The sequence below is a fragment of the Cetorhinus maximus genome, chromosome 13, assembly GCF_964194155.1.
Source record: "Cetorhinus maximus chromosome 13, sCetMax3.hap1.1, whole genome shotgun sequence".
NCBI lineage: Eukaryota > Metazoa > Chordata > Chondrichthyes > Lamniformes > Cetorhinidae > Cetorhinus > Cetorhinus maximus.
Window position 1 is genome coordinate 17,635,805 of NC_135891.1, and position 20,500 is coordinate 17,656,304.

The window sequence follows — 20,500 nt, forward strand, 5'->3', positions numbered from 1 at the left end:
AGGCCAGGTCGAAAGTGATTGGTATTGAAACGCTCCTGTTTGTAAAAGTCAGGAATAGAAGAGCACCATCTCTTTTATCTAGGGTTTTGTTGACATGTTAGAGGTGCAGTACCGCTTGGTAGCGATAGGAGGCAGCAAGCTGCCTCGCGGCCAATGACACAGCACTTCCGCTCAGCTGCGGCTCAACCAAACCTGACAAAGGAAGTCCTGTGGCGTGATGACTGACAGCTCCGTTCACCATTCAGAAGCCAGGGCGTGCTAGGCGTCTTGACGTAGCGGGCGAGAGGGAGCCGATGGGCTGGAGGGAAGGGCGGGATTTCAGGTTAGGTGGCAGTTGGATGGTGGTGGCGGCGGCGGCGGCGGAGGAGGGGAGGCTTCGGTTTATTTTTTAATTTGAGTTTTTGAGCAATTGAAGAAGCCGCTGATTATATCGACCGCGATGTCGGCATCAGGAGCGCTGTTCCCCAGCCTGGTGGCCGGGAGCCGGGGCTCCTCCAGTAAATACCTGGTGGAGTTCCGAGCCGGCAAGATGTCCCTGAAAGGCTCGACGGTGACTCCGGACAAGCGCAAGGGGCAGGTTTACATCCAGCAGACTGACGACTCCCTCATTCACTTCTGCTGGAAGGACCGCACCGCCGGCACTGTGGAGGATGTAAGGAGCCGGTTGTACAGGATGGTTTTATGGTGGGGGTGGTGGGGGGTGGGAATGAAGGAGTTTTGGGGTGTGGGTCGGGGGATGTGTGGGCTGACCGCGTCCTATGAAGAGTTTTGAGGGCAGACGGTGGCGTAGCGGCCCTGTCACTGGACTAGTAAGCCACAGGCCCGGGCTAACGCTCTGGGTTCGACTCCCACCAGGGCTGTTGGTGGAATTTGAATTCAGTTAATAAACCTGTAATTGTAACTGGCCTCGGTTCACCGTGAAAAATCCACCTGGTTCACAAATGTCCTTAAGTAGGAAGGACATCTGCTGTGGGGTGGGGTGGGAGAGGCTTCAGAGGTAAACCCTCACCAGGCCTTAAGTGCCTACATGTGAAGTCCAGACCGCCCCTTGAAATAGCCAAGTAAGCCACTCACTTCGAGGGGAAAAATTAGGGATTAGGGCAACAAATGCTGGGCCAGTGACACCCACATCCCATGAAAGAATAAAGAAGAACAAACTATGGAATGGACAAATGGGATTTGACAGAAATATATATCTAATGTAGGTGTTACATTGGGAGGATGACAAAACATGAGGTAGCCATCCATAAACTACAAAGACATTTGTTTCCAAGACAAGTCTGTCTCCAATCCCTTTTTCCCCCCCCAAGGACAATCCCCTAATGAATAACAAGTTGCCAAAGGAAATAGCCATAACTTGGAATCTTCAATCCTCATCTTTAGATTATTCCCATTTAACAGCTTTTGTTGGACAAAAGTTGGAGGAATGCAGATATTAGCCGTTGATGCCGACACAGCTAAAAGTAGAAGCAGCAGAGGCTGGGGGCCATAGGGGATGGTGGTTGTGCAGGCTGGCTGAAGGAGGGGTTATGGGGTGGGGATGGGAATGGAGGAGTTAGGCGCATTGTAGGGATTGAGGACGGGGGCTGCAGGGGGTAGTGGTTGTATCAGCTGGCTTTATGACCAATATTCCCTCTGAGCCGCGCAGCCATGCAGCAATCTGAAAGTTCCCGGGCACAGGTTGGCCCCTTAAGTTATGTTGCTTGCGAAAAAAAAAAGTGCATGTGCTCTACTGGATAAATTAATGGATGCATTGGCTGTGATAGTGAAGAGTAGGGACATTGCATTGCTTCGTGGCTATTGGCTTTGCTTTTGCTACTTGGGGAAGGTTGCCAATTTTGCCAAGTACAAAAAAAGATAGACTTTGTACAGGGTGTTTGCACAGAGCTTTAATTTGATACTTGTTCTGTAGCTGATGAATTCATTGAAAAACTTAGCTGATTAGTGGGTTAGAGTTTAAATGCACCATGTAGTACTGTGTTAAGGCATGTAGGCCAGAAGGTCTTGGGGACCTGGGTTAAATTAATTGTTGGAAATTCTCAGCATGTCAGGTGGCATCTGTTGAGAGAGAATTTATGTTTCACGTCAATGATGTTCTGCCACAAGGTAATGGAACCCAAACGTTATCTCTGCTTCTCTCTCCACAGATGCTGCCTGAGTGCCTATATATTTACAGCATTTTCTGTTTTGTTCCAGATGCCCAGCGTATGCAGTATTTTGCTTTTGAACTGTCTTGTTGTTAGCTGAGTTAACACAGTATCTACAATTAATTCAGCATTCTGGGTTAAAGGAGGGAAAAGTCAGCTCAAAAGCCCACTTCTGATTGACATACAGTGACGACCACCCCCATTTCAGACCCCATAGCCCAGCCTACTGTAAAGTTCACTTGTTTGAACTTCGGGTGATGAAGAAATTGCAGCTTTACATTTGAATTGTCTCAGACTGTTCATTGTCATGTGTGACACATGAAAAATATCCATTTGCATGGGGTAGTGGAATTCATCAGTACTGTGAAAGTGTATCCCAACATATTCAGTACCTTTGAGAAGAGGGTGGATAACTTGGCAAAATTAATAATTATAGACTCCAGATCATCATAAGTACTAAGATTTTTGTGAAGCTGACTTTTACAGGATGAGATAGAGACAGATGACAGTAAACTAGGCAAAACTGTAATGAGTTATAACTATAGGAGAATAGTGGAGAGTGTTGCTTTAGAACAGAAGTTTAATGCAGGACAAGTAAATACCCTTAAGGATCAAGAACTCTACTTGCCAAGTGAAAGAACTGTGATCTTCATGGTTGAGAGATAATATAAAACTAAAGGAAAGAGTAGTGTGGAGTCGGGACTAAGAGAGATATGATGAGCAGCAAATGAAGACAACGAAGATAGTAAGAGTTACAAAAAGGGCAAGAACATGTGAGGGATATCAAGATTAAGACAAAAAGGTTTAGCAATTATATTAGAAGAAAAGAGTGATGTGTGCAATATTACAAATAAAGAAATGGCATCTTGTTGGATATATGGTTTTCAGTCCTCACAGTAGAGGAAGAGGATAATCTGTCTAATAGTTCAAGGATACTAATGACGAATCAAGGACTGAAACCACTGAAGTTAACCTAAGCAAGGAGCTGTATTAGAAAAAAATAATGGCACCAAATACTGAGGAATCCCCAGGACCTGATGATTTCCACCCCAGGTTTGAAAGGAAGTAGGTGAGGAAATTATGGATGCTTTGGCCACAATCTTCCAAAGTTCTTTTGATTTCAGGAATTGTCCCCTTTTAGAATGGGATAATTGTAACTTCATTATTTAAAACAGGTGAGAAAGAGAATCTGGGACATTATAGATGTGTTGGCTTAAAGTCTGTTGTGGGGAAGTTATTGGAAGAGAGACTGATCACTTGGAGAAACTTGAGTTGATTAGGGAGAGCTGATATAGATTTATAATGGGTAAGTCATATCTGTCTGATGAACCTAATTGAATTTTTTGAGAAAGTAACTAAATTGGCAGGCAGGAATGTTGATGGATGTAGGGTTTCCAGAAGGCATTCAATAAGGTTCCATATAAGAGACTGTTAACTAAAGCTCATAGAAATGAAGGCAAATTATTGGTTTGGAGATTGGTTAGGTGGTAGAAGGCAGACCTTCTATTCACTATATTTATAAGTGACCTTAATAGGATAGTTGAGAACCATATATCCAAGTTTGCTGATGACACAAAGATTGATGGTATGATAAGTGGTGTAGAAAGGAGCATCAAATTGCAAAATGACATTGATAAATTTAGTGAATAGACAAAACTGTACTGGCAGATGAGCTTCGAGGTAGGGAAGTGTGAGGTCATCCATTTTGGACCAAAGAAGAATAGGTAATGCTTTTTATTCCAATCATGAAAATCAAGGAATGGTGAAGGCCCAGAGAGATTAGGGATTCAAAACACATCACTAAAGTGTAGTGATTCGGTGCAAAAGAAGTCAAAAAGGCTAAAGAACGATTAGTCTTTATAAATTGAGGGCTAGAATTTAAAGAGAAGGAAGCTTTTACACAGCTGTACGAAGCTCTAGTTAAGCCACATTTGAACTACTATCCACAGTTCTGGGCACTGCACCTTCGAATATATTGACCTCGGAAGAAGTGTAAAACCGATTAATCAAAATATTATGCAAGTTCCAAGGGGTATATATGAAGAAATTAAATGCACTAGCTGGCATTGCTTAGAATTTCAAAAATAAAGGGGTGATTTCAAGATTTTGAAAGGAATTGGTGGGGCAGAATAACATAAACTCTTTCCACTGGTGTTGGAGTCTTGGACAAGGAGGCGTAACCTTAAAATCAGAAATAAAAACAAAGTGCTGGGAAAACTCAGCAGGTCTGGCAGCGTCTGTGAAGAGAGAAAGAGTTAATGTTTCAAGTCCGTATGATTATTCTTTGGAAGAAGAGGAGTCATATTGAACTCAAAATGTTAACCCTGTTTCCCTTCCACAGCTGTATTTTTCCTGCTGAATTTTTCCAGCACTTGCTGTTTTTATTTCCGATCTCCAGCATCCACGGTATTTTGCTTTTATTTACCTTAAAATCAGAGCCAGGCCATTTAGGAGGGAAGTTTAGAAGCATTTCTTTACGCAAAGGGCAGTACGTATTTGGGCCACTCTACCACAAAAAGCAGTAGATGTTGGCTCAAATAATTTTAAATCTGAGATTGATATGTTTTTGCTAGCCAACGATGTAAAGGGATATAGTCAAAATTATTGGATGGAGTTAGGATATGGATCAGCCACAATTTCAATGAATGATAAAACAAGCTAGAAGGGCTCCATGGCCCACACTGTTCCTAAAAGGATAATGATCCAGGAATTTTTTGAAAAATTGGATTTTGGCCTTTAATATCTGATTTACACACAGCCCACTCAAACACTTGACTTCTTAAACCTGGATAGGTGGCAACCCAACTAACAAGTTGGTGCACTGTTGTCTGTTGGTGGGGCCCATTGCCGTCACAATTGTGGCTTGAGGAACTTGGTACAGTTTCTGCTGTGGACACCCTTGAAGCATTGTGGCATAGAGCTTGTTGCATATTTGCTAATGTTCTAGCCCTATTCCACCGCAACCCCCCACCCCCCAAAAATTCCCTGAAATTATCTGTTTTCTCTAACTGGTCAATTATGTATCCTTCCTGTCGTTTACCCCACCAGTGATGCTGCCCTTTGGGCTGTCTAAGTGCCATACTCTGAATTCCCTCTCGAAATTTTTCTGTCCACCATCACCTCTAAAGCCCTCTTGAAAATCCATTATTTTGAAAAAAGTTTTGGTCACCCCCATCTAATATCTCCCTTGTCTTGGAGCCCTTTTTTGTCTGATTGCACCTCAGCGGTGTGCTTGGTAAGGCATTGTATAAATGTAAGTTGGTTTTTAATATAAAATTGAGATAATGTAGACTTGATTAAAGTCTGATGTGCTCTGGTTATTCGGAGTTTAAAGTGGTTCTAAATTTACTGGAATGGTGCTCTCTTGTGAAAAACTTCTAGAAGAAGTAAAACCATGTACAAAAAAATATACTGAGGTAAAAGTTAAGAAACTGTGAAGTTTTTTTTTTAACATGATGATTGAGTTGGGGTGCTGTTTCTACAGGACCTGATCATTTTCCCTGATGACTGTGAGTTTAAGCGAGTGGCCCAGTGTACTACAGGACGAGTGTTTGTGCTGAAATTCAAGGCAGGTTCGAAACGGCTTTTCTTTTGGATGCAGGTAAATGTTAAAAGATGCAGTTTTTAAAAAAAATTTCTTTCACTGTGCTTTCAATTCTTGTTGATACCTATTATGAATGTAATTATGCAACTACAGCTGTAAATGAAGAAAGAAAGTCAGTCGTTTCCTGTTGATTTTTCTGAGCTCATTCGTTTGATTTTTCCCAAATATGCTGTTGGAGATTTTCAACCCAATGGAGAAACTTCCCTAAGTAATTATCTTGTAACTGAGCACATGGTCTGAATGTTTAGGCTATGGATTGTTTAAATCAGTTAACTAATCCCAATTTTCAGTGGCCTTAGGGGAATTGACCAAGTTAAACAAATTCTGTCTTAGTTTTTAACATCACAACCATGGCTGCATGGGAGATCAACCAATTAATTTGAAATTGCTTGTATTTTATCTTACCCAAATCACTGAACAAAGTAAAAAGAGTCTGTCTAGCACAGCTAGAATTTTGTTATGAAGCAAACATGTGCTAGACTATTTGGTCACACACCGTCCTTCACCTCAGGAGTAAATGTTTAATTCTATCTCAGAGCAGTGGGATCAGCATTTTCTCTGCTTATTATAAAGATTTTCAATTTTAGCCTAATTCCTGGCATGTGCATGTTCATTGTCCATAAATTGTCAGTCTTATTCCAAAATGCTACTGGTATAAGAAACATGCAACTGTGTGTTATTGGAGTAAACAGTGTTCTGGTGAATTTGGTGTTAAGGAGCATGCTTAGAGCAGTCCATTATCTTGCGGAGGTGTCTGTTCTATTTGTCTTCATGGGTCACATAGGTACAAGGAACTTTAGGCCCTTGTGCATTTTAAATCCATGACAAAAGCAAAATATTGCTGATGCTGGAAACCTGAAATAAAAGTTAGGAAATCCTGGAAATACTACCCACCAGGCAATGGCTGTGCAGCTGAGTAGTTCCAACATTTTTAATTTTTATGTCAATCAATATTTTTTGTACTGCTAATCTGATTTAGGATTTATCCACCAGCATGGAAATGATGCTTTAGTAACTGTCCTTTCTAAGTCTCTGCACTCAAAATTCAAACAGAACAAACCATTGAATAAAACTAGGACTGAGTAGTCTGGTGTTGCAAGTTTAGATTATAGAGGTTGAGACTGCATGTGGCCTATTAACTGCAGCTTGATGATCCCTCCTACCCCTATGTAAGAAAAGTCAATGCTGACACTGGGTACCAAAGTGTTAATTATTCAACCTGTCCCTTTTAATAATAGAATAAAACATTAAAGCACTGAGATGTTGGTTGTAGTTGAACAAACCTAGATGTTTTCTAATATGCATCATTAAAATTTCCAAATCGTTTAATTTTCTAATGTTAACATCATAGTTTTGAGTCCAGAATGCCATCAATAGAGCTTTTGAACCAGTGCTTCCCCATACACTTGCACATTTTTTGATGGAAAATGTTAATTGAAATTCATATTTTTGTAAATCCATACCTTTTCCTCTTCCAGATCTCCTGAGACAGCATGCACTGTGGGTGATGATTTTAGACTCACTTGTGATCTTTAACTATTGTGTTTAAATCTTCAGGAGCCCAAATCTGATAAAGATGAAGAGTTCTGCCGTAAAGTCAATGAATATCTGAACAACCCACCAATGCCTGGTGCTTTGGGTAGTGGTGGCAGCAGTGGGGGTCATGAGCTAGCTGCACTTGGAGGTATCCCATTAGTTCATTAGAATTTGAACTCTGCGTAACCATTATAACATTACATTAATGTATGAAGATAACTTCTAACAAGAGTAGTTTTATTCTAGTTTGACATCTTCACTGCTGTGTGGAAGAAATGAGTTTTCCTTTCTTGACAGTTTTTTTTCCCAGTTTGCCATCTTACTTGAAGGTCTTGGCTCCTTCCTGGGATTTGTTCTACAGATTACCTTCAGTATCTTGCCAAAGTAGCAATCATTTAAGTGTACGCCTTGGCAGTAAGCATTAGCAAGTTATTTGACAGTTCTATTAGGTAGGAATTGCATGCTGGTCCACTCATGTCTTCGGCCAGCACACATCTAGCATGAGTTGCGTTTCGCAATCAGATTGGGGAACCTAACCAAATTTTCCCTTTTCTTACCAATGGGCACTGACCACGGTGAATTTTATCTGTTCCAACACAGGCTGAGATCATTACAGAACCTCTTGGCTATGTGGCTCAATTAGTTGCTTGATAATCTAAGTCAATAAGGAACCCAAAATGTTTTCTTTCTTACATTTTTCAAAATGTGATTTTTTTAATATACTAATGTATTTTTCTTGCATTAATTAACTATTTTTGTGTAATGTGAATTGTGATTGCATGTGAAAAGCAATATTAAGAAAAATCAGGAGAGTAATAGCAAGTTCCTGTAGTTTACTTGTAAAAATTTGCAATTTTTATTTTAAAAAATGGATTTTATTGTTTAAAAGAGCAGTGTTGTGCTGTTTGTATCAGGTTTTAAATTGAGTTTACGTAGCTTTCATATTCAAGATTTTTTTTAGATGGGTTCTTCCAAGTTTGGGACTGTTAAAATTCTAATGAATCTTTGGGCAAACCAAGAGCAACGTTTAAAATGTGTAGAAAACTGCAAGTTTGCTCGTGCCTACACAGAAACGAGCAGTTTATTATCTCTAATCATTAACCTGTTTCTGTGCCCTAATATTCTTTTGGTCTATTTTTTTCCACATGTGCCACCTTATCTAATCCCATTCCCCCAGTCATTCTCCACATTTTTTATTTCTCATTTCCAAGCAAAAATAATTAATTCAGCATGAGTTACTGATAAAGCATTCTACATTCAAAAAACACCTTTTTGGTTAATTTTTCTTCTAACCTCCACTTTAATTGTTTGTGATCATTTTAAATTTTGTATCCTCTTGTTACCATCTCACAAACCAATGGAAGTAGTCTATCACTTTTTACTTTATAAACCATGGTATCTTGAAGACCTGTCTAAAGGTCCCTGGTAACATTTTCAGCTCTATTGAAGAAAGCCCTAACCTCTTCAAAATTGTTAAGGAATTTGTCAAATGTGAAATGTGAATTTAAGCTGCAAATTTTCTGATGCTTTTATATCTCTTAATGGTACGCCATACTTTGCTGATGCCTGACTAAGGCCTTGTTCTGCGTTACCTCGTACAATGTTACAAAAATATCATTTTGTGTCTTGTGTGATGTGCCTCTAAACCCAAAATCAAGTAATTAGTTTGCTCTATTGCTTCTGTGCTCCATACAAAAACTTGTTCCCAAATATATTACTTTACATTTTCGCCCATTTGAACTGCATTTGTCACCCATCTGCCCACCCTTCTAGCCTACCTCTCTCTTCTGCAACCTTGCACATTCTTCATAACAGTTTAGTGTCATCAGCAAATTTTGATATTTTACCAAAGTCTTCTAGATAGTATGTAGATCATATGTATAGTAAATAAGAGGAGCCGAACACAGACTCCTCTGATTGTGATTCATCTCTTTATTCCAGGAGAAAGTGGATTGCAGAGTCTTTTGGGTAACATGAGTCATAACCAGCTCATGCAGCTGATGGGAGCAACCGGTTTAGGTGGACTTGGTAAATATTAAACACATTTTATAAATAAATAAATTTGTAGCAAAAAGCAACCTATAAAAACTTCTATCCTTACTGGATGGAAAAAATTTATTTTCAATGAGACTGGTAGAATTCCACACAACTGGAGAAGACAGGAGAAGAGAGGGAGGCTTCTATCACAGCGACTGGACATTGTAATGTAAGTTAGCCTGAGCCCTGCTGCAGACTCACATGGAAAACAAGAAAAGGAACATGGGGACTTAAGAGGAAACATCTTATGGTGCAAATCTGTTTTTCACATTGAAAAAAAAATTGCTTAGCCACCTGATTACTGGGTTTTATTTCTAACTTTGCGCAAACAACTTTGGCTTGCAGTCCCATCTATAGTAAAATGTGCAGTTTTACGATTAATTATTTATGTAATTTGAGATCTCCACATAATTTAGCCTTGAGGATAAGTATTTATAAATGAGTGCAGATTAGGTAGAAAAGAAAGAAATATGTTAATTTAAGAGTTTTGGTGCTGCCAATGTTTTCAGTAACACAAAAATGTTAATACTGTATGTGCAAATGTTTAGACCCCATCTTCCATATATGTAATGTAAAGGAGTGGTGCTGTTCTTTTACAATATTTTCTTAATTTTACATGTGGCCCAGTGCAAAATTATTTTTTCCTAGTACGATATAGTGTTCAGTGACATAGAGTTGGATTTAATGTAGCCTGTGGCTGTGGGAACCATTGCGGCTGGGCCCAATTAATTGTGGGAGAGGACCCGTGTCAATCTCCTGGTGGCAGGCGAACCTGCCCTGATTAATTTGGAGGGCAGAAGAGGCTGACGTGGGATTCCTGTCAGCCGGCAGCAGCATGTCCTGCCTCAGGGATTTAATGGGAGTCAAGCGGCTTTTCCGTGCTGTCTGAAGGCTGTAGAGTGGGTGGGGGGGTTGGCTTTGTTATCAGGCACTCTATGACTGATTGCGGGACCCGGCATCAAGATGGGGAGAGACCGCTGAAAGCCACCCTCTGCCCTTGTCCCTGACCCCCATCTTGTCCTCACTCATCTTTGGCCTGGAGTCCCACAAGATTCTTGGGCCTCTGTTGGGTGCAGTTGCCAGCTGCCACCTCTTGTGGCTGGCAGCAACGAGTAGCTGCTGGCCTAAGGTTGGCTGGCAGCTCTCAGTGGGTGGGGCTTCCACCGCCGGGGACCTCAATCATGGGGGAGGCCTGACTACAGCCATCTAAGTGCCTGAAAAGCACTTGATTCCATCAGGCCTCCCCCACAGAACTGGTGGGGGTTCCCCGCTGGTTCGCTGACCAGTGGACAAAGGCTCCTGTTGCCCCACAAAATCCAGCTCATAGTTACCAAAGAAAACAAGTTGTCTTAGTTCTGCTTCAGGAAAAAATTGCATCCTTGCTCCAAAATTAAAGTTCTTCTGAGTTAGAAAAATTGCAGATCACTGATCTTCAACTCAGTGATAGTCAATCAGATTTTTCATTTTATTTGGTAAGTAAAGCTTCTCCTTGTTCCTGAAAATGATGTACGCTAAGGAAACTTTACCTTTTGACAGGATTTTCAGAAAATTTACTTTCTTTGTTTTACATTTTGGTATGCCCCATTTGATGAGCGTAAATCCTAATAGCTGTAGTGCTGCAACCTATTGATGTCATTTTCCTTTCCAGGAAGTCTGGGTGCGCTCGCAGGGCCAGCTGGTCTCGCTGGCTTACTTGGCAGTGGAGGCCCTACGGCTGCTGGTTCTTCAAGGTAAGAAGCAGTACATTGGAATGTGAATGTAATGCTGAGAATACAGATTATTTATACATATGTTATCATTAATATCTATGGCTGCATGTCTCAATTTGTCTGCTAAGCTCAGGTTAGGCCACAACTAGAATGTTGCAGCCATTTCTGGTCATCACACTTAGCAGGGATGTGAGGGTCCTTGAGAGGGTGCAGAACAGATTTACAGAATGGGGGATTTTAGTTACAAGGTTAGGGTGGGCAAGCTGGCGTTATTCTCCTTGGAACAAAGGAGATTGAAGGAACATTTGATGGAAGTATACAGGATATGCCATAGCAGATTTGAATAAGGTAAACAAGGAATACGGTTCCCATTAACTGTTAGGGGGACACAGGTTTAAGGTTTTGGGCAAGGGATGCAGGGGGAATGTGAGGAAGAACTATTTTATGCAGCGAGTGCTAATGACCAGGGACTGCTGCCCAGGAAGGTAGTGGAAGTAGAGACAATCAATGATTTCAAAGGGAAATTGGGTGGGCACTTGAAGGAAGTAAATCTGCAGAGCCACAGGGATCCAGTGGGGCAGTGGGACTGACTGGATTGCTCCACGGAGAGCTGGCATGGATTTGGTAGGTCGAATGGCCTTCAGTGTTGTAAATGACTCCATCATTTTCATTACTGCGTTTGTGTTCATTCATAATATTCTATAGCAGATGCATTTCAGTAACAGTTTTTGACAAAATGCTGAACTGTATTACAGTTTTCATCATGAAAAGCAGACAATGAAGAATCTTTCTCTAGTTTGAAAATAAAGGTTGTACTTATGTAATCAATCATTTAGATGGTGCAGTGAAAAGATAAAAGATAGTTGGTTAAAACTAGATCAGATCATCATCTGTGTCCTCTTCTCTCCTCCCATCAGAGTGCTACTCTTCAATTTGGCAAATCAAGTCACTGATCTTTTCTGTAATGGTGCTTTTATTTGTGTTTAGCTCACGAAGCCAGTCTGCAGCTGTTACTCCATCCTCCACAACCTCAGCAGTTCGCATGACTTCAGTGCCTTCTGTTGCCGCAGCAACAACGCCAGTACCAGCCCCCACAGTAGCATCCACGGCAGTGCCGGCGGCGGCGGCAGCAGCAGCAGCAAGTCTAACGACACCAGCAACATCAAGTACAAGTTCTACATCTGCATCTGGATCTCCATCTGTTACAGCATCTGGGTCTGCAACAAGCCCAACTCAGCCCATTCAGCTCCGTGACTTGCAGAGTATCTTGGCTAGCATGACTGTTCCTGCTGCAGCAGAAGGAACTGGACAGCAGGGTAAGGAGCTAGTTCTGGAGATATTTAAAACATATGGGAAAACAACCTTTGCCGGTCAAAGTAGAATTTCGGTCATGTATTTGTAATTGGCTTGCAGTTTGTATGCCTTTTGATTAGTAATTTAAAATGGTTGCAATTAATCATGTTTGCAGGCCACTCTGAGCCATTATTTGTGGGACCAAAGAATCATCATGGTAAAGGCCATAACTCTGTAAGATTTAAGGTAGTTATGGAAAAGGACAAAGATGGACCTGAAATAAAGGTCCTGAATTGGGGGAAGGCCGATTTTAATATGATAAGACAGTATCTGGCCAGAGTGGACTGGGAGCAGGTACTTGTTGGAAAGTCTACATCAGACCAGTGGGAGTTATTCAAAAAGGAAATAGAGAGAAAGTTCAGGGTCAACATGTTCCCGTAAAGGTGAAGGGTAGGAACAAAAATCCTGGATGTCAAGGGATATGGAGGATTGGTTAAGGGGAAAAAAGGAGGCTTATGGCAGATAGAGGGCTTAAAACACCAGAAGCCCTAGAGGAGTATAGATAGTGTAGGGAGGCACTTTTTTAAAAAAAAAGTAATTAACAGAGTAAAAAGGGCATGAGAAAACACTGGCAGGCAAGATAAAGGAAAATCCCAAGGCATTTTATAAATATATTAATGGCAAGAGGATAACCCAGGAAGAGGAGGGACCAAAGTGGCAATCTGGGTGTGGAGCTGGAGGACGCAGGTGATTAAATGATTGCTTTCACCTGTGTTCACTATGGAGAAGGACAATGTAGTGTAGAAATCAGGGAAGGGACGGTGATATACTTGAACAAATTAGCATTGATTGGGAGGAGGTATTAGTGGTTCTAGCAGGCTTAAAAGTGAATAAATCCCCAGGCTGGAGATGTATCCCAGGCTGCTATGTGAGGCAAGGTAGGAGATTGCAGAGGCTCTGACTAATTTTCAAATCCTCTCTGGTCACAGGAGAGGTGCCAGAGGACTGGAGGACAGTGAATGTGGTTCCATTATTTAAGAAGGATAGTAGAGATAAACCAGGTAATTATAGGTCAGTGAGTCTAACATCAGTGGTAGGGCAACTATTGGGGGAAAAAAAGTTCTGAGGATTAATTTACTTGGAGAGGCAAGGATTAATCAGGGATAGTCAGCATGGCTTTGTCAGGGGGAAAGACATGTCTAACAAATTTGATTGAATTTTTCGAGGAGGTGACTAGTTCTGTAGATGGGGGTAGTGCAGTTGATGTAGTCTACATGGGCTTCAGTAAGGCTTTTGGCAAGGTCCCACATGGGAGAATGGTCAAGAAGGTAAGAGCCCATGGGATCCAGGGCAATTTGGCAAATTGGATTCAAAATTGGCAGGAGGCAGAGGGTGATGGTTGAAAGCTGTTTTTGCGATTGGAAGCCTGTGACGAGTGGTGTACCACAATGATCAGTGCTGGGACCCTTGCTGTTTGCAGTGTACATTAATGATTTAGACATGAATATAGGAGAGATGATCAGTAAGGTTGTTGATGACATGAAATTTGGTGTTGTAAATAGTGAGGAGGAAAGCCTTAGATTACAGGATGATATAGATGGGCAGTAAAATGGGCAGAGCAAATGGAATTTAATCCTGAGAAGTGTGAGGTGATGTATTTTGGGAGGACTAACACGGCAAGGGAATACACAACGAATGGTAGGACCCTAGGAAGTACAGAGGATCAAAGGGACCTTGGTGTACATGTCCATAGATCTCTGAAGGCGGCAGCACAGGTAGATAAGCTGGTTAGGAAGGCATATGGGATATTTGTCTTTATTAACCGAGGCATAGAATATAAGAGCAGGGAGGTTATGTTGGAGCTGTGTAAAATGCTAGTTAGGCCACAGCTGGAGTACTGTTTGCAGTTCTGGTTGCCACACTATAGGAGGGATACGATTGCACTGGAGAGAGTGCAGAGGAAATTCACCAGGATGATGCCTGAGCTGGAGTGTTTCAGCTATGAAGAGAGATTGGGATAGGCTAGGGTTGTTTTCCTTAGAGCAGAGAAGGCTGAGGGGGTCCTGATAGAGGTATAGAAAATTACTTTTTCCCCTTAACGGAGGTGTCAGTAACCAGGGGGCGTAGATTTAAGGTAAGGGGCAGGCGGTTTAGAGGGGATTTGAGGAAAAAAATTTTCACCCAGAGGGTGGTTCGAATCTGGAATACACTGCCTGAGGGTGTGGTAGAGGCAGGAACCCTCACAACATTTAAAAAGTATTTAGATGAGCTCTTGAAACACCATAACATACAGGCCTACGGACTGTGCTGGAAAATGGGATTAGAATAGATGGGTGCTTGTTGGCTGGCATGGACACAATAGGCAGAAGGGCCTGTTTCTGTGTTGTATAATGCTATGACTCTAAAGAAGGAGGCCTTCTAATCCATCATGCCTAGCCTGGCTCTTTGATAGAGTTATCCATCTAGTCCTAATCTCCTAATATTTTCCATTCAAGTATTTATCAAATCCCCTTCTGAGTGTTATTATTGAATTTGCTTCCACCATCCTGTCAAGCAATTCCGGATCAGTGACTTTTTAAACAAAAAAATCCCTATTGCCTTAAATTATTCCCACCTGATCACTGATTTTTCTGCCACTGGAAACAGATTCATCTTTCTTACTTTATCAGAAGTGTTCATGGCTTTGAAAACTGCTATCAACCCTCCTTAACCTTCTCTGTTTTAAAGAAACCCACAGCTTCTCCAAGTAACTGAAGTCCTTTATCTGTGGTACCATTCTATAAATCTCTTCTGCACTGCTCTGAGGCCTTAACATCCTTCCTAAGTGAGGTACCCAGAGTTGAACACAGTGAAGTGTTTCCAAAAGGTTTTGCATAACTTCCTTGCTTCCCTGTGCTCTTAATAAAACCAAAGATCCCATGTGTTTTTTCTTAAACTGCCTTTCAACAGGATCTTTCTGTGGCCATCATTGTTCTTATACACACTGTACCTTAAAACAAATTTGTTTAATTGCACATTGTTTTCAAAGTTGGGGATGGAATGGTGATAGCCCTTTTCTGCCTCCAAGAAATTTGCAATATTATGAAGTAGTTATGCTTTGTGATAAATATGGAAATTCTTAGTCCTTTCAAAAAGACATTTGATAGTGGTATGCCCTGCACCACTGGATCTAGCTAGCTAGCTTGATTTCTGGAGGGGAGGAATTTCCCAAGAGTTATGCATTTTTTTCTCCTTTGTGGCTGTCTGGCCCTGTACCTCTGGCTTTGTGGCAGTTGGCATTACTAGAGGGTGAGTTGCAGAAGATCATGCCATCTAGTGTATTTTGGCCAAAGTTTTAAAGCACAAGAGCTGGGAAATGAAAACTGTATCTGACAGTGGCAAGTATTCTACCCCTTTTACTGTGCAACTCTTGGGAAGACAACATGAAAATGGTTCTCTGCTGCAATCAGGTCTTTTATGTCCATAATGGGAGAGTTATGTATTTACTTTTCAACTCACCATGTTTCCAAGTACTTCTATGGCATTTGAAAGTCTTGACCTTTTGTCCTTCTACCCAAATGTTTGCACAACACTGAATTGCTGAGGACATTCTTGGTTCTGGATGGGGAGCGCGATAACCTGAGATTTTTAAACTTGGTATGCAGAAATAATTGCACATTTTGAATTGATTTCTTTTTCTAGCAGTGGATTTATCCAGTGTGTTGACACCGGAGATCATGGCTCCTATTCTGGCGAATTCAGAGGTTCAAGAACGATTATTACCATACCTTCCAACAGGAGAGTCACTGCCTCAGCCTGCAGAAGAAATTCAGAATACATTAACGTCTCCTCAGTTTCAACAGGTGTGTTATTTTCTTTGACATGTTCAAATTTATTAAAATTTTAATTTTTCTGCCCTAAATGATAATAGATTTGAATTTATGGTTTAATGCCCTTTAATCCAAATTGTGCAATACTAAACATGTAGTTCTGCTAGACATATACCCTGACTGAATCCATTTTTAAAATGCCTGCTCTTTTATACAGGAATTCCATTTTTTTTTTCTCCCAGTGCCTATGGTGTAAATGTAGTTCCCTGGCACAGATCTGCCAAGGGTAAAGTAATATGAGCATGTTGCTTTCACGGGCAATGCTATAATTGTTCACCCCTCAAAAGATGTTGAGTCTGTTCTAATTACTGGAATTGATATAATGCCCAACAGTTCAATACACATTGGAGAAGCAATTTGTATACCTATAGGTACTAGTCTGATTTCTTAACTGGGGCAGTGAGTGCATTGGCAGGTTGTAATATCTAGTGATCAGGTTTTAGTCATTCACTGGAAGTCTCTAGGTTCCCCTGAAACTTGAGGTTGAATTGCTCAAGTATGCGCACGCAGTATAAAATGCTGCCATGACTGAGGTGACATTGAAGATGCCACATACATTTTAGCAGAGTCTAGCTAGGGTATACAATATTGCCTCCAAAAAACTGCCATGGATATCTAATTGAGTGTATGTTAAGTTTTTATTATCAAGTTTGTTAAAGACAAACCTTCTTTCAAAAAAAAATTCCAAATGTGTTCATGCAGGTCACAGAAGAAGAACAAAGCTGATTTAATGTAATAGAGCTGGAATTTTCTTATTTAATAAAGTAGAAATTCGTGGACTAGACCAATTAAATTAATTAAACCAAAGTATCTTGTATCTGTAATACATTTTTATTTTTTTAGTACAGGAAGCACACTGTTAATATCTGCATGTACAGGAAGTAACTTCATGTCTTTGCCAATCTTTGGAAGCTTTTATTTCAAGTAAATATGCAGATGCTCATACTTTCTATAAAAAATACTAAAGCTGACTAAAACTGTACAATTTTCTTCTATAAATTTCTGTAGGCCATGAGCATGTTCAGTGCAGCACTGGCCTCAGGACAGTTGGGCCCATTAATGAGCCAGTTTGGTTTGCCAGCAGAGGCTGTGGAAGCAGCTGGAAAGGGGGGTAAGTGCCTTTTCATATTCTATGACTAGGTCCAGAGTTGCTTTTATATTGAAACCTGAATCTTGGGCAAACATGTTATGACAGAGAGAATAGTACTTGCGTGTGATGACATTGATGTGTGCTTACTGGTCCCAGTGTCTGGAAAACCTAGAAAAAGAACTACTCTTGGGTTTGTTTTGATGTCACTGAGGCCTGCACATGGGAGTTAATGAGCTGAATTTAATGATTGCAGCAGAGTCCACCAGCAGGAAAAAGGGTGGCAACCCCACCATGGCCACTTCCAGGAGGCCTGAAGGGATTTAGTCCCAATCAGGCACTTACCTTATAGGTGCCTCCAGGCTCCTGTGAGGGAAATTTCCCCCTGGAAATCTTGGCGTGGGACAGGTGTTCCATCTCTGAGAGCTGCCAGGCTGACAGCGCTCTGGCCCGGGCAGTGTCATTGGAGCGGTGGCCACTGCTGGTACTGCAATGTGGCCTGCACCATGGATTGATGACAGAAGAAGGCTGTCCTTGAGCCTTCCCACCTTGGACTAAATTAAATGGAGGCAGGAGCTACGGGGTCTCCACTCTGCACCTTTCCACCTGATCACACAGCCCCACCCATCCCAACTGGGGCATTAAAATCTGAAGGTAAAAACCCTTTAAGATGAAATTGCCCTGAGTGCCGCCTTTGCTTGTTTTAATGATGTGGCTGTATTTGAATACCTAAAACTTTAAGAAAACTCTGTGCCTTTGTCTAGTAAACCTATAAGAAAATATTGTGGATGGGACATTGTATCATTGGTTTTTATTCCACCTCAGTTGGACTGGCCTTGTTTGACACTATTTACATTGAACCTGTTTTGTAAGGTACTTTGTTGTGATATACAGAGCAAGGCAACATTTAGTAATATAAATGGTAATTATCTAAATTAAATCCTGCTGCGCTAATTTGAAACTGGCTCTTTTACATTGATTATTGTCTGATTCTAGTGGTTTTAGTATCTTATTGCTACATTAGGTTTTGATTTTTGACTCCGACATTAGTAGCAAATATAGGCCAAACTTAAAACAAAGGGAAAAAGATTTATGGTGGCTATGTCAATTTTATGTAATGAAGCTCGGGTAAGATCAAACCTATTTTGAATCCTGATTCAACTTGGATAAAACACAATCTTTCAATCTATTTTTAGTTCTGGTCCAGTCAAAAATGGCTTTATGGATCTTGGGAGTGTTTTTTTCCCCCTCAAATTGACTCAATTTAAACATACATTACCTTACGCTTACTTTATTAGTTATTGAAAGAATTTAGGTGAATATAATAACTAGTCTGTGTTTCCATTTTGAATTAGAGGAAATAAGGTCTGTTTGTTCTTCCATTTTCCCCCACCCTGCTGCAGATGTGGAAGGATTTGCCAAAGCAATGCAACACAGTTCTGCATCCTCAAAGACAAAACTCGATGACAAGGAAGGAGACAGTGAATCAAAAGACAAAAAGGATGAAGAGGAGGATATGAGTTTGGACTGAAACTATTCACCTATGTTTTTCTTGAAATCATTTATCAAGATGTTGAAGTAATGATAGCGCACTCAGTTTAAAGATTAGTGAAATTGTGCATTTGCCTCCTATTAACCCTGGATACTAAGCAATATTAAAGCATTTTAGAGCAACAGAATTTTGTGAAAGTCTGTTATTTCCAATCCTAAAGCTTTGAACTAGTGTATAATCTGATCTGAACAGAACAATAATGGAGTGGTTTTCCAACTTTACTGTGTGGAAGATTCATGGAATCATACACCACAGGAGATGGCCATGTGTATCTGTGCTTGCTCTTTGCTCAGAACTTTATACCTCTGATCTACTTTCTCTTTCTAGTCCTGTATCTTCTTCAACTACTCCTGGCAAAGGACTCCATATTCTGGCAAAACTGTATAACTAAGAAATGCCCCCTAACCCCTATTCTCACTCATGACTATTTAAAATTGATAGCCCTCATCACTGGCTCCTCAACCAGAGGAAAAAGTGTCTTACCATTCACTTAACATTCCCTGTTCCAGTACATTCAGCTTCACTTTCTTGTACCTTTTTAATAACTAGACTTTCTCATCTTCTTGTATCTCTGCAGTATTTTGACCACTATTGCCCTTTTATCTAAAAGGACCAGGTCTCTCAATAATGGCCTGAATACCAATTCACCATTACTCTGGTGTACTGTCAGTTTGTCTGGCTAAATATATATTTATTATTACCTTTCAATTCTACATTACAGCAGCCAACTACTCTTCAAAAGTATTTCATTGCAGGAAAGCACATTGTGGCATCCTGAAGTCATAAGGGCTAAAAATCTAAGTTTTTCTAATGACAATGTGAAACCTTAGAATAAAATAGCCAGACTATATCAGTATCAATGGGGGAGGCAGTGGTGTAGTGGTATTGTCACTGGCCAAGTAATCCAGAGACCTGGGGTAATACTCTGGGGACCTGGGTTTGAAACACACCATGGCAGATGGTGAAATTTGAATTCAATATAAAATCTAGAATTAATGCCACTTATAAAAATCCATCTGGTTCATTAATTTCCAGGGAATCTGTTGTCCTTACCTGGTCTGGCCTATATGTGACTCCAGACCCATGGTAATGTGGCTGACTCTTACTACTAAATGGCTTTCTAGGCATTTTATGATGACAGTCTCCTACCCTAACAGCACTGTGGGTGTACCCATACCACATGGACTTCCATGGTTCAAGAAAGCAGCTCACCACCAATCACTGAAGGGCAATGTGAAGTGACGCCTACATCCCATGAATGGATAAAAAAAATGCCCCATTGCAGCACAGTGTGGGGGAGGAAGGGATGGTGTAAGAGAGACCCTAGGTCAAGCAGTGGGAGAGATTGAAAACCGCATGAGAAAACGAATAGTGAAATCATAGCAAAGAAGCAATTTGGTTGGAGAAGCTAGCTGTTTGGTGAGTATCTAGTCAGTGGTTAAGGTTTATTCTGTTCCTAGGGTTTAAAATAGTATAGGCACTGTAATTTTAAGTTGATTGGCTGGCATATGCTTAGTGTTAGGGACAGTGTGTTAATAGCCAGTTTAGGACAAAGGAGTTAAGGTAGATAAATATAGAACTAAAACTTTAAAATTAAAATAAAATTAGCACCTAAAACACTTAACTGTGCAGTTAAGAGCCGTGTAACTTTTAGTTGTCAGTGGTA

At 40.8% G+C, this 20,500-nt stretch overlaps 1 protein-coding gene across 2 annotated transcripts; it reads left to right on the top strand.

The window, feature by feature from the left end:
• Positions 1-303: 303 nt before the first annotated feature.
• On the top strand, positions 304-18,961 carry adrm1 (ADRM1 26S proteasome ubiquitin receptor). Of its 2 annotated transcripts, none has more exons than XM_078555042.1 (9): positions 304-652; positions 5,632-5,748; positions 7,309-7,435; positions 9,229-9,315; positions 10,973-11,054; positions 12,021-12,349; positions 16,008-16,168; positions 17,204-17,306; positions 18,686-18,961. In XM_078555042.1, exons 1-9 carry the CDS (start codon positions 440-442, stop codon positions 18,811-18,813), a joined length of 1,347 nt encoding a protein of 448 aa, XP_078411168.1. In that variant the 5' UTR covers positions 304-439; the 3' UTR covers positions 18,814-18,961. The 2 variants fall into 2 exon arrangements, with proteins under 2 accessions (XP_078411168.1, XP_078411169.1); XM_078555043.1 differs by having other exon boundaries at positions 368-652; positions 16,011-16,168.
• The last annotated feature ends 1,539 nt before the right edge of the window (positions 18,962-20,500 follow it).

Bases quoted from the DNA above. Each gene is read 5' to 3' on its own strand.
- adrm1 (XM_078555042.1), top strand. From the start codon at position 440: ATGTCGGCATCAGGAGCGCTGTTCCCCAGCCTGGTGGCCGGGAGCCGG. The intron at 9,316-10,972 runs GTAAATATTAAA...TTTCCTTTCCAG, and splicing joins AACCGGTTTAGGTGGACTTG to GAAGTCTGGGTGCGCTCGCA. The intron at 17,307-18,685 runs GTAAGTGCCTTT...ACCCTGCTGCAG, and splicing joins GGAAGCAGCTGGAAAGGGGG to ATGTGGAAGGATTTGCCAAA.